Here is a 24,359-nt window from a genome sequence, read left to right as displayed (position 1 = left end):
GGAAGAATTGAGGTTAAAAGAATTGAGGTTCAAACACTTTCAAATGGAAAAAACATTCTGCAAACCTCAAAGAGAGACCAAGAGATCTGAGGAGAATGACAGGATGATAATCTCCAAATCTCTGTTCACTGATGCTGTCATATTTTAAAGTAAAATAAATAAATAATATAGAGCTTGAAGGGAATAGTTAATAATAGTAATTACAATAAAAGCAAAAATATCTAAAGATTATATAATTTTGGAAAAATATTAGACTGTAAGAGAGAAAGAGCCTGGTTTATAATGGAAATTATGATTTTAATCTACTATATAAGGATAAGCCTTTGATTTTATTTTACCTCAATTTCCCTACTTATTTTACTAAACTGATTAACTCAATTTGAAAATCATTTAACCAAATTACACATGGATTTTACTATTTCTTTAAGATTTTATTTATTTATTTGAGAGAGAGAGAGTGTATGCCTGCACAAGCAGGAGGAGGAGCAGAGGGAGAAGGACAAGCAGACTCCACACTGAGCTTGGAGCCCGAGGCAGGACTCGATCCCACAGCCTAGAGATCATGACCTGAGCCGAAATCAAGAGTTGGACACTCGGGGCGCCTGGGTGGCTCAGTTGGTTAAGCAACTGCCTTCGGCTCAGGTCATGATCCTGGAGTCCCGGGATCGAGTCCCGCATCGGGCTCCCTGCTCGGCAGGGAGTCTGCTTCTCCCTCTGACCCTCCTCCCTCTCATGCTCTCTGTCTCTCATTCTCTCTCTCTCAAATAGATAAATAAAATCTTTAAAAAAAAAAAAAAAAAAAAGAGTTGGACACTCAACCAACTGAGCCACCCAGGCGCCCTCACATGGATTCTATTTTTAATGTGTTATTTTCGATCTGTGGTTACTCCTAGAATGGTTCGATTAAATATTCCCAATATTTCCCACTTTTAAATAAAGTTTAAAGGAATATCCTTTTTTTTTTTTTTTAAGATTTTATTTGTAATTAATCTCTACACCCATCATGGGGCTCAAACTTAAAGAGTTGCATGCTCTATTGACTGAGCCAGCCAGGCACCCCTGGAATTTTTTTTTTTTTTTAAGATTTTATTTATTTATTTGACAGAGAGAGACAGCGAGAGAGGGAACACAAGCAGGGGGAGTGGGAGAGGGAGAAGCAGGCTTCCCGCGGAGGAGGGAACCCGGTGCGGGGCTCGATCCCAGGACCCTGGGATCATGACCTGAGCCAAAGGCAGACGCTTAACCGACTGAGCCACCCAGGCGCCCCACCCCTGGAATATTTTTATAAGAAGAAAAAAAAGGAAAAGGATATAGGACCGGAAGGGGTAAGCTTGGAGAATCAAGAGCAAGAAGATGGACAACATCTTTAATTATAGTGACAATTCAATTATCTACCTGGCTCACTTAAACTGGGAATGTTAGTAAAGTTATGATGGTCCACTGACTTAAGCATAGTTCCCTTTATGGTCAACAGAATAAAATGTGTGCCTAAAATCAAATTGTTACAGTATGGCATGCAGCCTGATGTCTAATTCTCATACCTAATTCAAAGTAGTAAGTATCCTACGTAGAAGTAAGTAGTTCCTCAATGCTGTAGAGACTTTCTACAGATGGTAAATCTAGTAATCACAGACATATTTTAGATGTTTAACAAATAGCCATTAAATATTAGACATAAATACCTCAAACTTAATACCACAGTGGAAAATTATTCTAGACCTAATTTAACACAGCAAATATCATACATCTCACCTAATATATATATAAAAAGTACCAGATAACCAAAGTGAAAACTTTAATAGATTTATTGTTCCCTTTAGTAACTGACATAAAAAATAAAAAGCTATGATTTGGTACAGAAAATGAGGTAAAACACTGATCACAATTTACTATATAGTAATAAAGAACAATGCTTACCTAGTTCAATACATGTTATTCCAAGAGACCATACATCTACTTTGCCATCATACTGTCCTTCATCCATGGCTAAAATTACTTCTGGGGCCATCCTAAAACATAAAATGTCATTTAAAGTAAAAAAAAAAAAAAAAAAAAGTATACTACTCTTTAAAAATGTAATGACCATCTACATAGAGAACAACTGTGTGAATTCTAGACATCATGTCTAGATAAGAATTTTTATAATGAGAAATAAATGCACTACAGGTTATCAGGTAAATACTTACCATTGCATATATACTGTGAGACTCATTCTCACCATCTGTCATGATCATATAACAGCATCCTAAAGAAAGGATGCCCCAGAGCAGGGTTGCATATTCTAATATTGTATAACCCTTAGGCTAGTGATTCTTTTTTGTTTGTTTGTTTTAACTCAGTGGGGTTTTTCTTGTTATTTTTTTATAGTTTTTTGTTTGTTGTTGTTGTTTTTTAAGAGAGAGAGAGTAGGGAAGGGGCAGAGGGCGAGAGAGAGAGAATCCTAAGCAGGCTACAGGCCCAGTGTGGAGCCTGACTTGGGGCTCGATCTCAGGACCCTGAGATCATGACCTGAACCGAAATCAAAAGTCGGACACTTAACCAACTGAAGCACCCAGGCACTCCCCCTTAGGCTAGTGATTCTTAAATATTTTGGCCTCAGGATCCTACTACAAAAGCCTGAATTATGCTTTAAAGATGGAATTGTTATCATTAGCACTGAATACTGTCAATTGTTTTCCTTGAAGTGACAAGCTCACTCCATTTATTTGAGAAAAGAGCTGCCACAATAACCAACACTGAATAGCCATAGTTTGTCACTCTTCCTTTTAAATAGTAACAGTGTTCCATGATAAAAGTGGCTAGGGCAGCTCACAACAAAGACAATTACGCAATTATCAACCTTACAGGTGTCTTGGTTATAAAATGGAATATTAATTCATGTTTTCAATTAGAGTCTAACATTTTTGATGGTACTTTAATTTATACTTCAATTAGAGTCTAACATTTTTGATGGTACTTTAATTTATACTTCACTTGTATTTGTTGTTAAGCATAGTAAGACATTTAGAACAGTTGCTGATACTTAGGTAGGATTGTCACCATATTCCCCAGTGTGTGTGTGTGTGTGTGTGTGTGTGTGTGTGTGTGTGTAAGCGTAAGTGTAAAGACATCTAAATATGTACCTAGCTCCTACGTTCCAAATACACCATATACAAATTAATGAATATGTAAATAAAGTAAATTTTCAGTTGTCAATACCAGAGTGTTTCCAAGATTTTTTTTTCTAATAGAGGGAGGGGCAGAGGGAGAAGGAGAGAAAGAATCTTAAGCAGGCGCTATGCTAGGCATGGAGCCTGATGTGGGACTCGATCCCATGACCCTAAGACCATGACCTGAGCCAAAATTAAAAAAACTGGATGCTTAACCAATGAAGCGACCCAGATGCCCCCCAAGGTTCTTTAAGATGTTGAAGTAAGTTTGGGAAATTACTAATTTAGGAAGAATTAAAGAAGTAATTTTGTTTTTTATTGCAGAACTTTTCAGGACCTTTTAAATATCTAATATTCATCATTAATTTATAAATAGGAGAAACATTAAGAAATATTTGCTCCCAGAATCCTTTTTTTTTTTTTAAAGATTTTATTTATTTATTTGAGAGAGAGAGAATGAGAGAGAGCACATGACAGGGGGGAGGGTCAGAGGGAGAAACAGACTCCCTGCCGAGCAGGGAGCCCGATGCGGGACTCGATCCAGGGACTCCAGGATCATGACCTGAGCCGAAGGCAGTCGCTCAACCAACTGAGCCACCCAGGCGCCCCAGAATCCTTTTAATAGAAGGGAAAGGGAGTCTACCTAAAGTAGGGTTCTACATAAGAAATTTTTGGTCATCTAGAGCAGTGGAGGAGTAGAAATTCTTCAAGTTTTTAAATTCATTTGCCACTAATGAATTTATGAAAATTATTTATCCCCTTGTATATTTTTGAGTTATCTAAATTTTATAAACTTAATAGCTGTAAAGGATATAATGCACAGCATATATATATATATATATATACTTTATACTGTGTATGTGATTTAAAGATATTTAAAACACAGAGCTGCAGAGTTAGCTCATTTGATTTATTAAAAAACAACAACACAGTGCTGTCTAACTCAATTAGCAAAGCCAGTCTTCACTGTCATATCAATCAGTCAAATAAGAATCACTTTCTGTCAAAAAAGTCTGACTTCATTTTCAATGCAAATAACATGTTAATGTGTCCCCATGACAACCATCTCAGTTATGAATTTTACTGGGGGAAAGATAACTGAGGAGAGAGAAAAAGCAAGGAGTAAAAGGAAGGGAAGGAAGATGACTGAAAAGGCACAAGGCCTTGCCAAGAGTTTGTGCCCTGACTCTTCAATATTTCTGATAGTTACTATATATTCTCAAATTGTTCTTCTGGTATTGCTTTGAGGCTTTTACAACCAACACCAATGCATCATTGTAATATTCAGGATGTAAGGAGTCCTATTTTTTATAAAGCAGGAGAGGGAGATTTGAAAGTTAGGTGGGAAAGAAGATGTAGTAGAACTAAGACACTACTCTCATCATATGGAAGTTGAAGAGCTGGACAATTATTCCCTTCAAACTTGCTGACATTAATACTGAATTATTTATGGATAAAACAGAGGATGCCTAGAATTTGCTTCATAATAATGGCGGGGTCGGGGAGGAGAGAAAAATGAGTACATACAGCAGGATTGGCCATGGGATATTGTTATTGGGCTGGGTGACTGGTATGTGAGGCTTCATTATACTTTTGTCTACTTTTATGTATATCTGAAATCTCCATAATAAAAAATAAAACCAAAAAACTCCAAATCAGCTATCAGTCTTCAGGTATTCTTAGTCTGAAGATAATGATATATAATAAACATAAATCTAAAGAAAACACACAAATTTCCACTTAGCATTTCTATTTTTCTCCTCCACTTGGATTTTCACTGAATATTTTTACTCCCACACCCAAAATATGATGCAGGTTATAATACAGAAGAAAATGTCGGGAGACAAATGAAAAAATAGGAGATGTAAAGGCAGCACTCCAAATCTGTATTTGAAACTAACTATGCTTAAAGTTAAAATGTCCAAAATAGCATTATATTACCAGGCAAAATATAAGGCATCTGAAAAAGTATAATCACACATTTCCTATTTCAAACATGAGGATCAACAGCAAATAGGATTATTCTTACCAATATGGCGTTCCCACAAAAGAATTGGCAGGAGATGCCATGGAAGCTGATCCAAAGTCAGCAAGTTTCACCTGGCCTGGTTCTGTCAGAAGGATATTTCCTGCTTTGATATCTCTGGGTTTAAGGAACACAGAAAATTATTTCTTTTCTTCATTAGATTGTGTTGAAAATGATAAAAATCAAATAAAAAATTTTAAAACAGGGAAGGAGAAATCAAAATAATTAAGTCCTAGGGTAATTTCTAAATTAGGATAATGAGAATTAAGATCCAAAAGTAAAAAATACAGAAGTGATATAAATATACAGTGATAATTTTCCTCTCTAAAAGAGAAGACAAAATAGCAGTAAAGACAAAAGACAGAAAATCAAGTAATTCGAGTATAGTCTATACTTGAGTTCCTGTTTATTGATACAAATAATGGTTTTAAAAATAGAAGTTAATTAGCTGACCATTCCTTCATAATTTTAAGATTTCTGAGTATACCACTTAAAGTTAAAAACGAAAGATCTCATACCCCAAATTTGTTTTTTTAAAAGTTATTCTTATCATTTCCAAACCTTAGCATAGTTCTCCTAATTAAACATGAAATGAAAACTGAAACACATGGATAATGTAGTATCTAATGATCCAAATTTACTTTCAAGCTTACTTTTTAAAATCAGCAAACATATTATCCATGCAAAATAAGAATATTATGGACATTTATATAATAGCATTGTATGTCCAATTGGCACCATAACATTTAACCTTTCCAAAAAAAAACACAAAAAAAACAACCAAACAAAAAAAACCCAACCAAATTTCCAAGCACTTGTCAATTCTAACTAGAGTATTGTAATGGATATAATATTAAATAAATCTTTTTCCATTTCCTTTTTAAATGAGGAGAGGTACTTTGAGGTTGGTAAGACCTTAGGGTCTAATTCCAACTCTTCCATTCACTTATTTGTTAGCACGTAGATTTCTCTTGGACCTTACTATCCTCATCTTAAAAAAAAAAAAAGGGTAAGCCATTTAGCTCACAATGACTCTACTATATAGTTTAATATCAATTGCCTGGTCCACTGCTAGTTTCCTTTTAAAATAGTCAAAACTTATATCAATGCTAAAAATGCATTATAAAATAGTTTAACCTTAATGTTACTATCCATTATTAGGGATCATCAAGGATTAATACTCAAAAGCATAGAGTGTTAAGTCCATGTCATGGGATCAATGGAACAAAACTGGCATTATCAGTTCCCGGAAAGACAAAAGACCTAAGCTTAGTTCAAGTCTAGTATGGCTTTGTAAACTTCAGAAAAATTAGTCATAAACTGGGGCATCGTTTTATCTGTGAAATGAAAAAAGTTAAGACTACATAATCCCGAATGTCTTTTCCATCTTACAAATTAAATGATTCTACAATTAAATTCCTACCACACATCTATAAAGTGCACAAATGTCAGAAAACCCAGCAGCACGTGTAGACAAAGATAAAACTGATCCTAAAAGAAAAATTATTTAATTTTGAATTAAATTAAATCTTTTATCATTACGGAAGAAAATACCTGATCCTAAAAGGAGATCAAATGTACTGGCATGTTTGTAGGACAACCTAAAAAATGAGTTTATAAGATTCTGAAATACTTTTATATGGCTATAACCAACAAAACTTTCAGGGTTAGTAAGTTCCATGGTTGATAAATCCAATAAGCCACCTGCTGTTAATACATGATAACTGTCAAAATGCTTACCTATGGATCATGGTATGAGAATGTAAGTAGGCTAATCCCTGGAGAGCACCATGTGTAATTGCTGCTATTTCCACTTCTTGTAATGGCTTTTTGTGAACTTAAAATAAGAATTTATTGGAAGATAATTACTATACAGAATATTTTTGTTTAAAAAAATAAACACCTAATATTTGAGGCAATTTAAAAAAAACAAACATTTAGTGAGAAGACTTGCTCCCCAAAACAATAAAACAAGGCTACTGAACTTTAGAACTGGAATTACAGTTGTGCCTAGCTGTTAAAGTATATAGCTCACAGCCAATTTTTCTCTAAGCTAACAAAATTCAACAATTAGTTAATTATAAAAACAAAAGTAACAAAAGAGAAGTTCTCCCTTTATTCTCATACATCTTCATTCTGAACAGAAGGAATAGGTTAAGCTAAATGACAAAGGATAAAGAAAAATGCTTGGTAAGTCATAATATAAAAAATTTCACCTATTTTATGCTACTACAGGACAGTGCATACCATGAAGAGAATCTAGAAAAGGCGAAGGTTTTTACTCTATCTGTAAAGTTTTTACATTATTTAAGAAAATCATACAGAATTCTCATTATATTTTTGCTAATACTTTTTTTCCTAAATAATTAAAGGAAACCTACCTTCCAGTAAATCTGAAGCAGATCCTAAACAATATTCCATTACCAGCTACATGGGAAGAAAAATTATAAAGGCATTAAATTAGTAAAAAGATTCTATTTGAGATAAAATAAGTTCACCAAGGAGATCAAGATGATAGTTTGAAGTAAAATAAATCTAGTCATCATTTACCTTAAAAAATGTTTATGTATTTAGCAATTTCTTAAATGATAAAGTTAAGCCAATGATACATTAATCTTTTATGCTGACATGTAATCACTTGTACAAGATGTATATTTCATCTATAATTACTAACTAAAACTATAAAGGAACATAGTTACATTGTTATAACTGTTAGCAAATGGAAAACTGTACTCTGGATCTATATGTACAACGGTTAGGTTATAGTTTAAATGCTTCCTTAAAGCAAACACAGAGCATCTCCTGTGCGCCAGATATTTTATATATATAAACTAATTTAATCCTTATAAACACCTTATAAGGTAGGCCCTATTATTACCCTTGGGGATCATTTCTGTTAAAAGAAAATTTATTTTTTTTTTTTTAAGATTTTATTTGAGAGAGAGAGAGAGAGACAGAGTGACCAGAGAGAGAGCACAAGTGGGAAGGAGAGGGAGAAGCAGGTTCTGCACTGAGCAGGGAGTCAGATGCAGAGCACGATCCTAGGACCCTGGAATTGACCTGAGGGGAAGGCAGACGCTTAACTGCTGAGCCATCCAGGCACCCAGAAAATTTACTCTTTAAAGATACATTTATTATGCCTATACCACTGCTGGAATACTACCTTGTCACCTCAATGGTAAAAAGAAAAACTTAATCTCCATTTCTTGTAATAAAGTGTCTCAATTCTCTACCATTAGTATTATTCGGCCAAGGAATCAGTTCATATTTCACCAAAATTCACCAACACTTTACCAAAATCTTTGTACATTACAATATATTTATGTCAAAAAGATATGCTAATTTTTATCCTCAAATAATAGGATTATTGTACAATGCTTGATAAACCATTTTAAAATGGTGATAACTAAAAAATGTCAGAGAACATTTTACCACGCACATAAAGGTCAGCCAAATCTCTGCAGTAAACTTGCAAAAGTTTTATTATCTCTTATTGCCAAGGAGTTCCAAGAAAAGCTGCTCTTCCTCTCTCAGTATGAACTAACATTTCAAGGTGTTTTTGCATGGCTTTCCACAACCACTTTGAGACATTCTTGAATTAATTAATTCTAAACCAATACCAACTAAATTATAGCAAGGAGAGGGCAAACACCTACCCATGCTGTGTGCTCACGTAAATAGCAGCCTTTGTATTCTATACTGTTGGGATGTTTTATTCTTTGTAGAAACTTGACTTCCTTAATAATATCCTGCCATTTCTGTGGGGGAAAAAAGGAATAAAGGAAAGAAATATGAACAGTTGCTTTTCCTTAGAAAGTTATATAAGAAAAAAGTAATTACTATCTTAAGCAGGGTTAATGAGAACATACAACTTTGCTTTATTTGTAATATTTAAATAGCAAACTAATAAATTTGAAAGAAATGACACTTGTATAGGTTAAACTCAATTCATAATTTATAGTTATTTTATTCAAGGTAGAACAAATTTTACTTTGATAAAATTTATCATCGATGAATCTCATTAAATTTTACAATCACACACCAAGCATGTTGATGAAAACTACATACTATATTTCGTGATTTTTCTTCATCAGTTCAACTTCCCCTTTTTTTTTTGTTTTTAGATTTTACTTACTTATTTGAGAGGAAGACAGAGAGAGAGAGAGCAAGAGCAGGGGGAAGGAAAAGCAAACTCCTCGCTGAGCAGGAAACCTGACATGGGGCTCAATCCCAGGATGCTGGGATCACAACCTGAGACAAAGGCAGATGGTTAACTGACTGAGCCACCCAAGCACTCTCTTTTTTTTTTAAAGATTTTACTCAAAATGGATGAAAGACCTAAACATGAGACAGGAATCCATCAAAATTCTAGAAGAAAACACAGGCAGCAACCTCTTTGACCTTGGCCGTAGCAACTTCTTGCTAGACATGTCTCCAAAATCATGGGGAAACAAAGGCAAAAATGAACTATTGGGACTTCATCAAGATAAAAAGCTTTTGGACAGCAATGGAAATGGTCAACAAAACCAAAAGACAACCTACAGAATGGGAGAAGATATTTGCAAATGACATATCAGATTAAGAGCTAGTATCCAAAATCTATAAAGAACTTCTCAAACTCAACACCCAAAGAACAAATAATCCAATCAAGAAATGGGCAGAAGACATGAACAGATATTTCTCCAAAGAAGACATCCAAATGGCCAACAGACACATGAAAAAGTGCTCAACATCGCTCAGCATCAGGGAAATCCAAATCAAAACCTCAATGAGATACCACCTCACACCAGTCAGAATGGCTAAAATTAACAAGTCAGGAAATGACAGATGTTGGCGAGGATGCAGAGAAAGGGGAACCCTCCTACACTGTTGGTGGGAATGCAAGCTGGTGCAGCCACTCTGGAAAACAGTATGGAGGTTCCTCAAAAAGTTGAAAATAGAGCTACCCTAGGACCCAGCAATTGTCACTACTGGGTATTTACCCCAAAGATACAAATGTAGTGATCCAAAGGGGCGCCTGCACCCCAATGTTTATAGCAGCAATGTCCACAATAGCCAAACTACGGAAAGAGCCCAGATGTCCATCAACAGATGGTTAAAGATGTGGTGTGTGTGTACACACACACACACACACACAGGAATATTACGCAGCCATCAAAAAAATGAAATCTTGCCATTCGCAATGACGTGGATAGAACTAGAGGGTACTATGTTAAGCGAAATAAGTCAATCAGAGAAAGACAATTATCATATGATCTCACTGGTATGTGGAATTTATGAAACAAAACAGAGGATCACAGGGGAAGAGAGGAAAAAATAAAACAAGATGAAAACCAGAGAGGGAGACAAACCAGAAGAGACTCTTAATCACAGGAAACAAACTGAATGTTGCTGGAGGGGATGGGGGTGGAGGGATGGGGTAACTGGGTGATGGACATTAAGGAGGGCATGTGATGTAATGAGCACTGGGTATTATATAAGACTAATGAATCATAGGCCTGTACCTCTGAAACCAATAGTACATTATATGTATGTAAATTAATATAATTGAATTTAAATAAAAGAATGTTTAAAAAAATAACGTCTTTACTTATTTATTTGAGATAGAGAGGGGGGAGAGATAGAGTGGGGGGGAGGGGCAGAGGGAGAGGGAGAAGCAGGCTCCCCGCTGAGCAGTAAGCCCAACTCTAGGCTCAACCCCAGGACCCCAAGATCATGAGCTGAGATGAAGACAGACACTTAACCGACTGAGCCACCCAGGCACCCCATCAACTTTCCTGTTATTTGCAGCTTTATTAACATGTAATTTACAAGCGTCTGCCTTCGGCTCAGGTCATGATCCAAGGGTCTGGGATCAAGCCCCACATCGGGCTCCCTGCTCCGCAGGAAGCCTGCTTCTCCCTCTCCCACTCCCCCTGCCTGTGTTCCCTCTCTCGCTGTCTCTCTCTGTCAAATAAATAAATAAAATCTTTAAAAACAAACAAAAACAAAAAACAAACCCCATGAATTTACATGCCATATAGGTCACCTATTGTGTTTTTGGCTTATATGTTCTATCAAATATTAAGGTTATGTTTGTTTTTTAAACTCAAATGATTACTCTGAGATTTAAATTCCTAAATGCATACTTTCTAAATGCTAGTAAATAACTGTTACTATATAGGAAAGGTCACAGAAAAAAACAAGCAGTATGAAAATATTTTCTTACACATTTTACTAAGAGCCTTCTTCATTGACAGCTTTGAGGAAATACAGATAAATCTTTGGCCATAAGCTACTCCATGACAGCCTTACTTATGTCATACCCATAGTTACTCTTAAGCAACCAGGGAGGGGCACCTGGGTGGCTCAGTAGGTTAAGTGTCCTGGGATCAAGCCCCACATCAGGCTCCCTGCTTAGCAGGGGACTCTGCCTCTCCCTGTCCCCCTGCTAATGCTCGCTCGCTCTCTCTCTTCCAAATAAATAAAATCTTAAAAAAAGAAAGCATCCAGGGAACTCTAAAAATACAGATCCGTCAGTCCATACTCAAAGATTCTAGAGGCTTAGTAGATGTGGGGTGGAAATTAGGAATCTGCTTTTTGCTCTTGTTTGAGCAAGGTTTTCTACTAACTTGGGCCATATTTCTAAAGGCAGGGAAACTACTAGCGTAATAGAAAACTTTGAGAAATGTTTTGTACTAAAATTTAAGATCATATATCTCATTTTATTTCACAAGTCTTCAACAAAAGACAGCAAAATATGTTTACAGTGTTTTTTATATAAAATGTGTACAATATAAGACGCTACATCATGAAAACATTTCATGGGCTTTAAATTTCAAATTTGAATGCTCTGGGACGCAACTCAGAACAAAGCAAAAGCCTGTATTCTTGAAGGTAAAAAAGCCTTTCATGAAGGACACTAATAATTGGATGTGAAAAGATGATACACTAAATGAAACTTTGTTTTAGGTGTAACTAATCAAACAGACTCCAACACAGTACCAGTCTGCCTGTGAAAGCTAGTTCTATAGTTGTGCTATAGAATGGCAAATAAAATCAGTTAACTTGTAAGAAATGGAGTTTTTTAGGAGTTTTAGGAATTTTTAGAAAAATTTTTAGGTATCAAAATGATGGAAGACTGATATAATCCTAAAAGTGTTACTATACCCACAAGATGATCTTCACAAAAATAAGATTTACCATAAAACAGAAACTTCAAAAAAGTAGAAAACCAAAATCTTTAAAAAGTAAAGACTAACCAGCAATTCCACCTCTACCTGAAATTATTGAAAGCAGAGATTCAAAGAAATATTTACACAGCCAGTTCACAGCGGCACAATAACCAAGTGGTGGAAGCAACGTTAAGTGTCTACCAACAAATGGTGGATAAACAAAATGTGGTGGTTTGTACACACACACACACACACTCTCTCTCTCTAGCCTCAAAAAAGAAGGAAATTCTGACACATACCATAACATGGATGAACTTTGAGGATATTATGCTAAGTGAAATAAGCTAGTCACAAAAGGTCAAATACTGCATGATTTCACTTACATGAGACACCTAAAGTAGTCAAATTCATAGAGAAAGAAATGAGAATGGTGATTTCCAGGGGTGGAGGATGGAGAGAATGGAGAATTATTGTTTAATGGGTATAGAATTTCAGTTCTGCAAGATGAAAAGAGTTCTGGAGAAGAATGGTGGTGATGACTGCATGACAAAGTGAATGTCTTCAATGCCACTGAACTGTACATTTAAAAATAGTTAAGATGGTAAATTTTGTCGTGTGTATTTTACCACAATTAAAATAATTAATTTTAAAATTAAAGCCTAAAGATCCTAGATTTAGAAAGTAGAATACATGTTATAAAATAAATGTATACAATTAAATAGAATAACTACCTGAAGAGAACTAACCAGAATATTAGCAAACTAAAGTAGTATCAATGTAGTATCAATAATTTTTGTTTTTCAAATTATTACACACTGCTTATTTTTCAGACTAGATATAACTGCCTGTTGATTATTAAAGTTTGTTTAAAACAAGCCTTAAACAATTTCTAAACCATTAAGAAACTATACACAATATAATTTATTGTCAAATATATCTTATTCTAGTTTACTTTTTTAAAAACTGGTGATTCCTCTATGATACAGATAAAGTAATATATTAAACCACAGTTTTAAAAAGCTCACTTCAGCAGCACATATACTAAAAAATTAAAAGCAAGGGGCACAAGTTGGGAGGCCATTAATGTTTATGGCTTTAGGTACAACTTTAATGGGTATATTTAGTTTCTGAAAGAAAATTCACTGATATACCCTTAATATTTGTATACTTTTATGTATGTATACTTTTTGAAAGAATTCCCATCTACCCCCATTAAAAACAGCATGCCTTTCTTTAATATGCCAATAAGAATGTATACATTTCACCTACCTCAGTAGACTGCTTTCCACTGTAAGACATTTTCTTGATAGCCACCACTTCATTGGTGCGTACATCTCGTGCCTAAAAAAACGAAGGACCATTGTAAAAATGAATAAATTAAATCTGTGCAATTATTTTTCTGAGAATTAAAGCATTTATAAGCTATCATATCAAAAAGGACATCAAAAGTGCTATTAAAGCACATTTAAAAAATAATAATAAATATATAATGAAACTTATCAAATTATCCAGGAGCTCAAACACTGGAGAGAAAAATAAAGGTTTATCTTTCAGTGATTTAGTTGAGAGAAAAAAATACAGAAATCTTAATAGTACTATAAACAGAGACAAAACAAGACTAGTATATAAGTCTATGTTAATAAATTTTGAAATCTCAATGAAATGGACAATTTTCTAGTTAAAATTACTAAAACTGATCTAAAGAAAAAATGTGAGGAAAACAACAGTGGCATATTGAAAAGAATACCAATTAATTATCTTTAAAATAGTCATAAGTGGAAAATAGTTTTATCAAGGGAACTTTCCAGGATATAAGAGGTAACAAAAAGTTATCCCATTAATTTTATGAAGGCAGTATAACCCAGAAACTAAAACCTCACAAACAGTACAAAATAGTACCAATTTCATTTGAAAATACAGACAAAAGAATTCTAAATATAATTTAAAAACCAAGTATTACAAAAGGCATTAAAATAAATATTCATTTGGATAAAATACATATCACAGAAATGCAAAAAATTTAGATACTAGGAAAACATGTGCCACATTTTAAAAAATATTTGAGAGGGGGACAGAGAGAGAGAGAGAGAGAGAAAGAGAAAGCTCACGTGCTGAGCCGGGGGAGGGGCTGAGGGAGAGGGAGAAGCAGATTCCCTGGTGAGCAGGAAGCCCAACAGGGCTGGACCCCAGGACCACGATGATGTTTGATAGACTGAGCCACCCAGGTGCCCCTCATTTACCACGTTTTTATTAAAAGTCAAAGGGGAAAAAAGTATATATATCAGTGCTCAATAAATGCTGAAAATGCAGGAAGGGCCCAATGCTAAATGTACTCAATTGCAGGGAACGTCAAACTCCTAGAAAACCTAAATTAGAAAGGTAATTTCTCAACGTGACAAATCATGTCTATTGTAAACAACTGCTAATCAGAATTAATACTGTACAATGATACCATAATTATTTACCACTCTTGTGGAAATTCTGAAAACAAAGTGATAAAAACATAATAGAAATACGATCATTGGGGCGCCTGGGTGGCTCAGTCGTTAAGTGTCTGCCTTCGGCTCAGGTCATGATCCCAGGGTCCTGGGATCGAGCCCCACATCGGGCTCCCTGCTCTGCAGGAAGCCTGCTTCTCCCTCTTCTACTCGCCCTGCTTGTGTTCCCTCTCTCACTGTGTCTCTCTCTGTCAAATAAATAAATAAAATCTTTAAAAAAAAAAAAAAGAAAGAAAGAAATACGATCATTAACTCTTTGGAAGGGGCACCTGGGTGGCACAGTTGGCTGAGCATCCCACTCTTGGTTTTGGGTCAGGTCATGATCTCAGACTCCACATTCAGCAGGGAGTCTGCTTGGGATTCTCTCTCTCCCTCTCCCCACTGCTCTCTCTCTCTCTGTGTCTCTAAAATAAGTAAATATATCTTTAAAAAAAACCCAAAAACCTCTTTGGAAAAGAAGAGCCAAACTCTTACTATACATCCACACATGCATGCACCCACACACGCACACGAGAATAGCTGTAAATACTTAAAATGAGTTACTCTTGATTTTGGCTCAGGTCACGATCTCAGGGTGGTAAGATCAAGCCAAACTGTGTTGGGTTCCATGCTGGGCACGAAGCCTCCTTGGGATTCTCTTTCTCTCTCTGCCCCTCCATGCCACCTCCCCCAAAGCTCACTCTCTCAATACAAAACTTTTTTAAAAAGACACCATGTGTGGAAACAACTGACATTTCAATTTCAATTAGTAGTAGATTGGTTAATGGAAACTTGCACCACTTGTTGTAATGGGTAAAGTGGATCTAGCCACATAAGTCCTGCTTGAGTATTTTTCAATAAATTTATTTTTCCAAAATGTTCTCTGCTTATCTGTGAACTCCCTGATTTTAATCAACAGGTGTTAACAGCCATATTCTTTTCTTTTAGAAGAGCTTTATTGAGATAATATACATTCCATTCAATTCACATTTGAATGTATACAATTTAATGGCTTTTAGTACAAAGATATATGCAACCATCACTACAATTTTAGAACTTCCATCACCTCAAAAAGAAAACTCCACAAATTGTTCATTTAAAAAATGGTTAAAATGATAAATTTTATGTGTATTTTACACTAAAATCTTTTCTCTATTAAAAAATAAATAAACCCCATACCTTTTAGCAACCGCCCTCTTATTCCTTTTCCCCACCACTTCAGCCCTAAGCAACAACTTATCTCTCTGTCCCTCTAAGATTTGCCCATTCTGGACACTTCATGTAAATGGAACCATATAACATGTGGTCTTTTGTGTTTGCTTCTTTCATTTAGCATAATGTTTTTAAGATTCATGACTCATGATGTTAAGCATCTTTTCTTGTGCTTCCTGGCCATTTGTACATCTTCTTTGGAGAAATGTCAATTCAGATCCTTTGCCCATTTTTAAATTGTCTTTTCGTTATTGAGTTGTAAGAGTTCTTTATTCTAGACAAATCCATTATCAGATATGCGATTTAAAAATATTTTCTCCTATTGGTTGTCTTACAATGTTTTGAGACACAGAAGTTTTTTATTTGGACTTCATCTATTTTTTCTTTTGTTGTTCATGGTTTTGGTGTCATATCTAAGGATCCTTTGCCAAAACCAAGGTTATGCAGATTTATCCCTAGTTTTCTTCTAAAAGTTTTACAGATTTAACAGTTACATTTAGATCTTTGATCCATTTTGAATTTTTATATATGGTAACAGGTAAGGGTCCAATTTTATTGTTTTGCATTAAACAGATGCATTTTTTTAAAAAAGATTTATTTATTTGAGAGACAGAGCATGCAAGCATGGCGTGGGGGAGAGCAGAGGGACAAAGGGAGAGGGAGAGAGAATCCCAAGCAGACTCCCTGCTGAGCACAGAGCCCCATGAGGGGCTTGACTTCACAACCCTGAGATGATGACCTGAGCCCAAATAGTCAGGCACTTAACCAACAGAGCCGCCCAGGAGCCCCAGATGTAGTTCTTTTGTTTTTAATGATTTTCTTTTTTTCTTTCTTTCTCTTTCTCTCCCTTTCTTTCTAAGATTTATTTTGAGAGAGCGAGCATGAGCAGAGGGGAGAGGGGCGGAGGGAGAGGAAGAGAGGGAATCCCAAGGAGACTCCCTGCTTGAGGGTAAAGCCCCACACGGAGCTGAATCCCACAACCCCCAAGATCATGACCTGAGCTGAAACCAAGAGTCGGCCGCCTAACCAACTGAGCCACCCAGGTGCACCACCAAATGAACTTTTAATTAGCCTAAGACAAAGCCTGATTTAAAAGTGGGTATATTGGAGGTGCCTAGTATAGGCCCTCGGATTCTCCTCCACCTTTATCTCTCTAAAAATAAATAATAAAATAATGCTAAATGCAATTTTCTGGATTAGATTCTAGAATAGAAGAGAGACAGTGGAAAAACCGGAAAAATCTGAGTATGTAAGTTTAGAGTATCATTTGATCAATGTTGATTTCTTAGTTTTGATAAATGTAATGTTGATAAATATAATGTTGACAAAACCATGCTACATAGTTATGTAACATGTTAAAATTAGGGGAACTAGGTTAAAATTATAGAGGAAAACTCTTTACTATTATTATAAAATCTCCTGTAATGTTATTTTTTTAAAAAGGTTTTATTTAATTAATTATTTGACAAAGAGAGAGAACACAAGCAGGGGAAACCCGATGTGGGGCTCCATCCCAGGACCCTGGGATCATAACCTGAGCCAAAGGCAGATGCTTAACTGACTGAGCCATCCAGGTACCCCTAACATACTATTTTAAAATAACATTACTGCTCAGCGGGAAGCCTGCTTCTCTCTCTCCCTCTGCCTGTCGCTCCCCCTGCTTGTGCTCTCTCTCTCTTTCCCCCTCTCTGTCAAATAAGTAAATAAAATCTTAAAAAAAAAAATAGTAAGTTAAATTAGAAAATTATTATAATTTATTAAAACCCAAACATTACATTAAATCAAATTTTTATCAAAACCCAAAAATTTACATTAAAATTAAATGACAAAATTAAAATGAGATACCTCTGCGGATTACAACTAAAAAGAATAAATAAAAATATATAATGCCTACATACATGTTTTTCCCTCCCTTCAGGATCACATGTTGTACTTCGTTATCATGTCTTGTTAGTCTCCTCTAATCTAGAACAATTCCTTAACCCTTGTCTTTCATGACACTGGCATTTTTGAAAAATATACAGTGGTATTTTATAGAATGTTACTAAATTTGTGCTTGTCTGGCATTTCTTCAAGATTAGATTCTGGTTATACATCCTTGGCCAAAATACTACAAGAGTGATATTGTCCTTTTCAGGGTATCATATCTGTAGGTATACAATCTCTTCCTTGATGTTACTAATTTTCATCACCTACTCAAGGCATTGCCTGTTCTTTCCCAATGTATATAGTTATAGTTACTATTTCCTACCCTAATGTATATAGTTATACTTACTGTTTCCTACTTTATATCTAACAAGTAATCTGTGAAGAGATACTTTTAAACCATGGAAACATCCTGCTCATCAAACTTTCCCTCTAGATTTAGCAACCACTGAAATGTTCTAGGCCCAATCTTCACTATGATGATTACAAAATGCTGGGGTTTTTTTTTTCTTCAACTCTACCATTCCCTTCTCATTTAACAGTCAGCATTCTTTTTTTTTTTTTTTTTAAAGATTTTGACAGAGAGAGAGAGCGCGCACAAGCAGTGGGAGCGGCAGGCAGGCAGAGGGAGAGGGAGAAGCAGGCTCTCTGCTGAGCAAGGAGCCCGATGTGGGGCTCAATCCCAGGATTCCGGGATCATGACCTGAGCCAAAGGCAGCTGCTTAACCAACTGAGCCACCCAGGCACCCCATAACAGTCAGCATTCTATTATGAGGAAAAGCCCTCCCTTTTTATCCATCCATTCATCCATCATCTGTCATGGAAATAATGGATTCCTATTTTACTCAAAAGGCTATATAATCCATTACCATTTTTATACTAATGCTTATATTACAGGATTTGGTCAGTGAGAGCCCCCTCAATCTGGCTCTAGTGTCCTTTCGACAGGCCCCAACTTTTTTTTCTTTTTCTTTAAAAATTTATTTTTTCTCTAAAGCACTTTTTAACTTTCTGGCACAAGATGTTCTAAGGCTTATCTTTTAATGTTCCCTGTCCCTGAAATAGAATGAGCCATTACTCCAAGGAGCTCTTGTTCCCTTTAGTGAGGAATTCAAAATCTGTGTGCTCACTGATACTGAGGTGTCATTACAGTGACAATCTTGTGGCAGACAGAGATAGGAGATATATGGGGGGGGGGAGATACAACCCATCAAATCCCAGGGTTCTTCCTTAATTTCCCTGAATCCATATTTCTCTTCTCTCATAGTCAGGATCCTAACTCTAAATAACAGTATCATTCATTGCTCAATCCTTTAACACATAGTTTCAGAACTGTCACACCCATACCAATATGAAACAAATGTATTAAGAGTTGAAGACTTGTCTGCAGTTTCCTTCTCCCAAACTGAGGGTATACAGTTAAAATATTATGTACAAAAGTTACTTGTATTAGATCTATTCTTTCCTCCAATGTGGTTATATCTGAAATACAGCTGGAGTCATTGTTCCTGTTTGCCTTTGATATGCACCCCATATATACTGATTAAATTTTAATTTTTAAATATATAAAATATTAATTCAAGGTAAATTCAAACAAGTGTCATTCCATCCTCTATCTCTTCCATTCCATTCCCCACCACCACCACCATCATTCTATATCTTGATTTGTTGATTGTATAGGGGCATAATTTATCTAATTTCATCAAACTATACATTTAGTATTTGTATATTTACTGTACATAAATTGCATTCAATAAAATCAATTTAAAAAATACTACCACCACAATGAATGGGCTGTATGTCAGGATTTTCTCAGTGTGGTTCTTTTTTCTTTTTTTTTAAGATTTTTATTTATTTATTTGAGAGAGACAGGGAGAGCATGAGCAGGGGGAGGGGGAAAGGGAGAGAAACAAGTAGATTCCAGTGCGGAGCCCGAAGCGGGGCTCGATCCCAGGACCTTGAGATCATGACCTGATGACCTGAGCTGAAGTCAGATGTTTAACTGACTGAGCCACCCAGGGGCACCCTCAGTGTGGTTCTTTTATTGGGCCCAATTCTAAGATTCTATGTATATTTTCCCCCTCTTCTGTATTTCTCCACAGTAGTGTAAATGGAGAAGGGACAAACAAAAACTCAGACAAAACTGTAATACAAAAAAAAGGTTGTTGTTTTTTTTTAAAGATTTTATTTCTTTGACAGAGAGAGACACAGCGAGAGAGGGATCACAAGCAGGGGGAGTGGGAGAGGGAGAAGCAGGCTCCTGGCTGAGCAGGGAGCCCGATGCGGGACTCGATCCCAGGAGATCACGACCGGAGCCGAAGGCAGACACTTAGTGACTGAGCCACCCAGGTGCCCCCAAAAAAGGTTATTTTTGAAATGTTTTCTAGGTCCCTCTTCCCTCATTTTGTGTCCAATCTGGAAATTAAACAAATGTGAGCAACAACTGCACACACACAGCATGTGTACATAACAAGATTCTTCAAGGATATAAACCTAAATGTTAATAACAGCTATCCTTGGGTAGTGAAATTATAGATGGAGTTTTTACTATATTCCTTATTCTTTTTGTATCCAATTTACAAATGGGATATAAACCAAAAGTTCAAATTGTTAAGAATTTGAAACATATTTCTTCTCTAGGGAAATAATATTTTAAATTGTGGTTTTATTCCAATGGTGCCCACTAAAAAACAAAACAAAAAACTAAATCCATAATACTGCCAAATTATTAAACATCTATAATTATATTTGTTGCTTGAGTGGGGGGGAGCATTTTAAAAGGAAGAAGAAATAAAGAATGTGAGTGGAGTTTTCCCCTACAGATTATGAAAGGAATTCTTAGAGATGTTTTATGGCTTTAGAGTAATAGTTCATTGGCTTGCTTTTAAAATTACAATCTTTAAAATAATAAACATGTTTCTTTAACTACCAATTTTATGTCCTGGAGCCTTTTATTTATGAAGTATTTATTTCTCTAAAGGAAAAAAAAGTCAAGAGACACTCCCCTTTTTTCTTTTTTGGAGAAAGTCTATTTCTGGCTACTAATAAGCTTTTTTTTGTTGTTGTTAACTTTGAAATAATTACAGACTTACGCAAGTGTTGCAAAAATAGTACAGTTACCATATACCCTTCACCCAGCTTCCTCTAATGTTAATATCTTGCATAATGCAGTACCATTATCAAAACTAACAAATTAACATTGGTGAAATTATTAACTATTAACTAAACTGAGGCTTTATTTGAAGTTACCAATTTTTCTACTAATAACTTTTTTTCTGTTCCAGGATCCTACATTGCTTGGTTATCATGGTGCCTTAGTCTCTTCCAGCCTGTGACAGTTCCTCAACCTTTCTCTTTTAGGACTTTGACACTTCTGAAGAGCACTGGTTATTTTGGGGTTTTTTTGGTTTTTTTTAAAGATTTTATTTATTGATTTGAGAGAGAGAATGAGATAGAGAAAGCATGAGAGTGGGGAGGGTCAGAGGGAGAAGCAGACTCCCTGCTGAGCAGGGAGCCTGATGCGGGACTCGATCCCGGGACTCCAGGATCATGACCTGAGCCAAAGGCAGTTGCTTAACCAACTGAGCCACCCAGGAGCCCCGAGCACTGGTTATTTTGTATAATGTTACCCAATTTGAGTTTATTTCCTCATGATTTAAGTTTAGCATTTCTAAAATAAGAACAACACAAGAGGCGCCTGGGTGGCTCAGTCGTTAAGCATCTGCCTTCGGCTCAGATCATGATCCCGGGGTCCTGGGATCGGGCCCTGCATCGGGCTCCCTGCTCTGCGGGAAGCATGCTTCTCCCTTTCCCACTCCCCGGGCTTATGTTCCCTCTCTCGCTGTCTCTCTCTGTCAAATACATAAATAAAATCTTTAAAAAAAAAAAGAACAACACAAAAATGATGTGTCCTCACTGTCATGTCAGAGAGGGGGTACATGATGTGGACAATGGTGCTATTAACCTCGATCACTCGGTTAAGGCAGTCTGACAAGTGTCTCCACTGATTTTCCCATTTCAATTAATAAATATCTTTGGAGCTATACTTGAGATTATGCATATATCCTCTTCCTCCTCAGACTTTAACCCACTGATTTTACCATCAGTGGATCTTGGTTGCAACAATTATTCCCTTAGTCATTCTACATTTAATAAAAAGAATTTATATTCTTTTTCTCTCTATATATATTTTTTTCTTTATATAAATATCCGTGGTGTGTGAAAGAAAATAAGTCCCTACTAATACCTTCACAATTCTAACCCAAAACCACAGCCTTCCCCCATTCCTTATTTGTAACTTCTTTCTTGGACAGTAAGGAAACTTGTTCTCATTATCTACAATACATTTACTTACTTATTCAAATCTACTATATAGTTTCAGAATTGCCAAACCATATCCCTGTGAATAACAAAGTAACTAGACCTCCTTTTGTCTTTAGCCTTATTCAGCCAAAATACTGTTTTCAAAATCATCTGAGATTAGTTCTTTTCTCCCTTACCCACTTCTGTGTGTTTATGTTGTTCATTTATAATACAGTTAGGTTCATTTGTTATAGTCCATTTGTATTTCATCATAGTTTGTGTGTGTGTATGTGTATGTGTGTGTTTAATGAAAATGAATGAATCGGGGCACCTGGGTGGCTCAGTTAGTTAAGCGTCTGCCTTCAGCTCAGGTCATAATCCCAGGGTCCTGGGATTGAGCCCTTCATCGGGCTCCACGCTCAGCAGGGAGTCTGCTTCTCCTTCTCCCTCTGCCCCTCCCCCCTGCCGTGCTCTTGCTCGTTCTGTCTCTCTCAAATGAATAAAAAAATCTGAAAAAAAAAATTTTTTTTAAAAATAATGAACATTTAATAGGGCGCCTGGGTGGCTCAGTCGGTTAAGCGACTGCCTTCGGCTCAGGTCATGATCCTGGAGTCCCGGGATCGAGTCCCGCATCGGGCTCCCTGCTCAGCGGGGAGCCTGCTTCTCCCTCTGACCCTCCTCCCTCTCGTGCTCTCTGTCTCTCATTCTCTCTCACACAAATAAATAAATAAAATCTTTAAAAAAAAAAAAATAATGAACATTTAATAAACAGGTGGCATGTACACTCTAGTTGATTGCAATTTCTGGCAATTATGAATAAAACTACCATTAAACATTCATGTATAGTTTTTTGTGTGAACCTGAGTTTTCATTTCTCTTGGATTACTATTTAGGAGTGGGAATGCTGGCTCAATATGGTAATAGTATGTTTAACTTTATTTAAAAACTACCAAAACTACCAAAAAACTACCAAACTACCAAACCATTTTCCACAGTGACAAAACCATTTTACATTCCTACCAGCAATTAATGAGATTTCCAACTGCTCGACATACTCATCAGTACTTGGCACTGCCTGTTATTTCTTTCAGCTCATCTTTATTTCTGTCATTTAAGCATACAGTGGTATCTCATTGTGGTCTTAATTTGTATTTCCCTAAAAACTAACGATGTTGGGCATCTTTTTATATGTTTATTAGCCATCTGTATTTTGGGGGGATGTGTCTGTTTAGACCTTTTGCTCAATTTTTATTATTTTCTTACTGTTGAGCTGTGAGAGTTCTTCATTTTTCTAATTTATTTTTACTTTAGAGAGAGCACACGTGAGCAGGGGGAGGGGTAGAGGGAGAGGGCAAGAGAGAATCCTCAAGCAGACTCCCTGCTGCATCTGGAGCCCAATGCAGGGCTTGATCCCAGGACCCTGAGATCAGGACCTGAGTCAAAATCAAGAGCCAGATGTTCAACCAACTGAGCCACCGAGGTGCTTCAAGAGTTCTTTATATGTTCCGGATACAAATCCTCTGTCAGATATGTGACTTGAAAATATTTTCTGCCAGTCTGTGGCTTTCCTTTTCATCTCTTTACAGTATCTTTTAGAAAATGAAAGCTTTTTCATTTTGATACAGTTCAATTTAAAAATTTTGTCTTTTATGGATAATGCTTCTGCTGTTAAAGATTCTCTCCTATATTTTATTCTAGAAGCTTTATAATAGGCTTTAAATTTATCATTATGATTCATTTTGCATTCATTTTTATATAAGGTAGAATCAAAGTCTATTTTTATTTGTTTATTTATTTTTTAAGATTTCATCCACCCATCTGAGAGAAAGAGTGCATATGTGTACGGCAGAGGGAGAGGGAAAAGCAGGCTCCCTGCTGAGCAGGGAGCCAGATCCAGGCCTCAATCCCAGGACCTCCAGACCATGACTGGAGCCAAAGGCAGATGCCTAACCAGCTGAGCCACCCAGGTGCCCCTATTTTTATTTATTTATTTATTTTTAAAGATTTTATTTATTTGACAGAGAGAGACACAGTGAGAGAGGGAACACAAGCAGGGGGAGTGGGAGAGGGAGAAGCAGGCTTCCCCAGGAGCAGGGAGCCCGATGCGGGGCTC

General features: G+C 36.1%; 1 protein-coding gene across 3 annotated transcripts in view; it reads right to left on the bottom strand.

Annotated features, from left to right (window-relative positions):
* The window catches only part of TAOK1 (TAO kinase 1), a 147,198-nt gene that overhangs the window by 56,966 nt on the left and 65,873 nt on the right, over positions 1 to 24,359 (bottom strand). For all 3 annotated transcript variants that reach the window (XM_081805515.1, XM_081805514.1, XM_081805516.1), the window contains 6 exons: positions 13,599 to 13,670; positions 8,832 to 8,933; positions 7,557 to 7,602; positions 6,916 to 7,012; positions 5,179 to 5,292; positions 1,918 to 2,009 (listed from right to left, as the gene is read on the bottom strand). In XM_081805515.1, coding sequence (XP_081661641.1) covers positions 1,918 to 2,009; positions 5,179 to 5,292; positions 6,916 to 7,012; positions 7,557 to 7,602; positions 8,832 to 8,933; positions 13,599 to 13,670 — 523 coding nt within the window. The remainder of the gene's footprint in view (positions 1 to 1,917; positions 2,010 to 5,178; positions 5,293 to 6,915; positions 7,013 to 7,556; positions 7,603 to 8,831; positions 8,934 to 13,598; positions 13,671 to 24,359) is intronic.

Source organism: Leptonychotes weddellii, chromosome 15 (genome assembly GCF_054177405.1).
Source record: "Leptonychotes weddellii isolate Sample4059 chromosome 15, ASM5417740v2, whole genome shotgun sequence".
Taxonomy (NCBI): Eukaryota; Metazoa; Chordata; class Mammalia; order Carnivora; family Phocidae; genus Leptonychotes; species Leptonychotes weddellii.
Note: the sequence above shows the minus strand (reverse complement) of the source record. Positions and strands in the feature narration are given on the sequence as shown.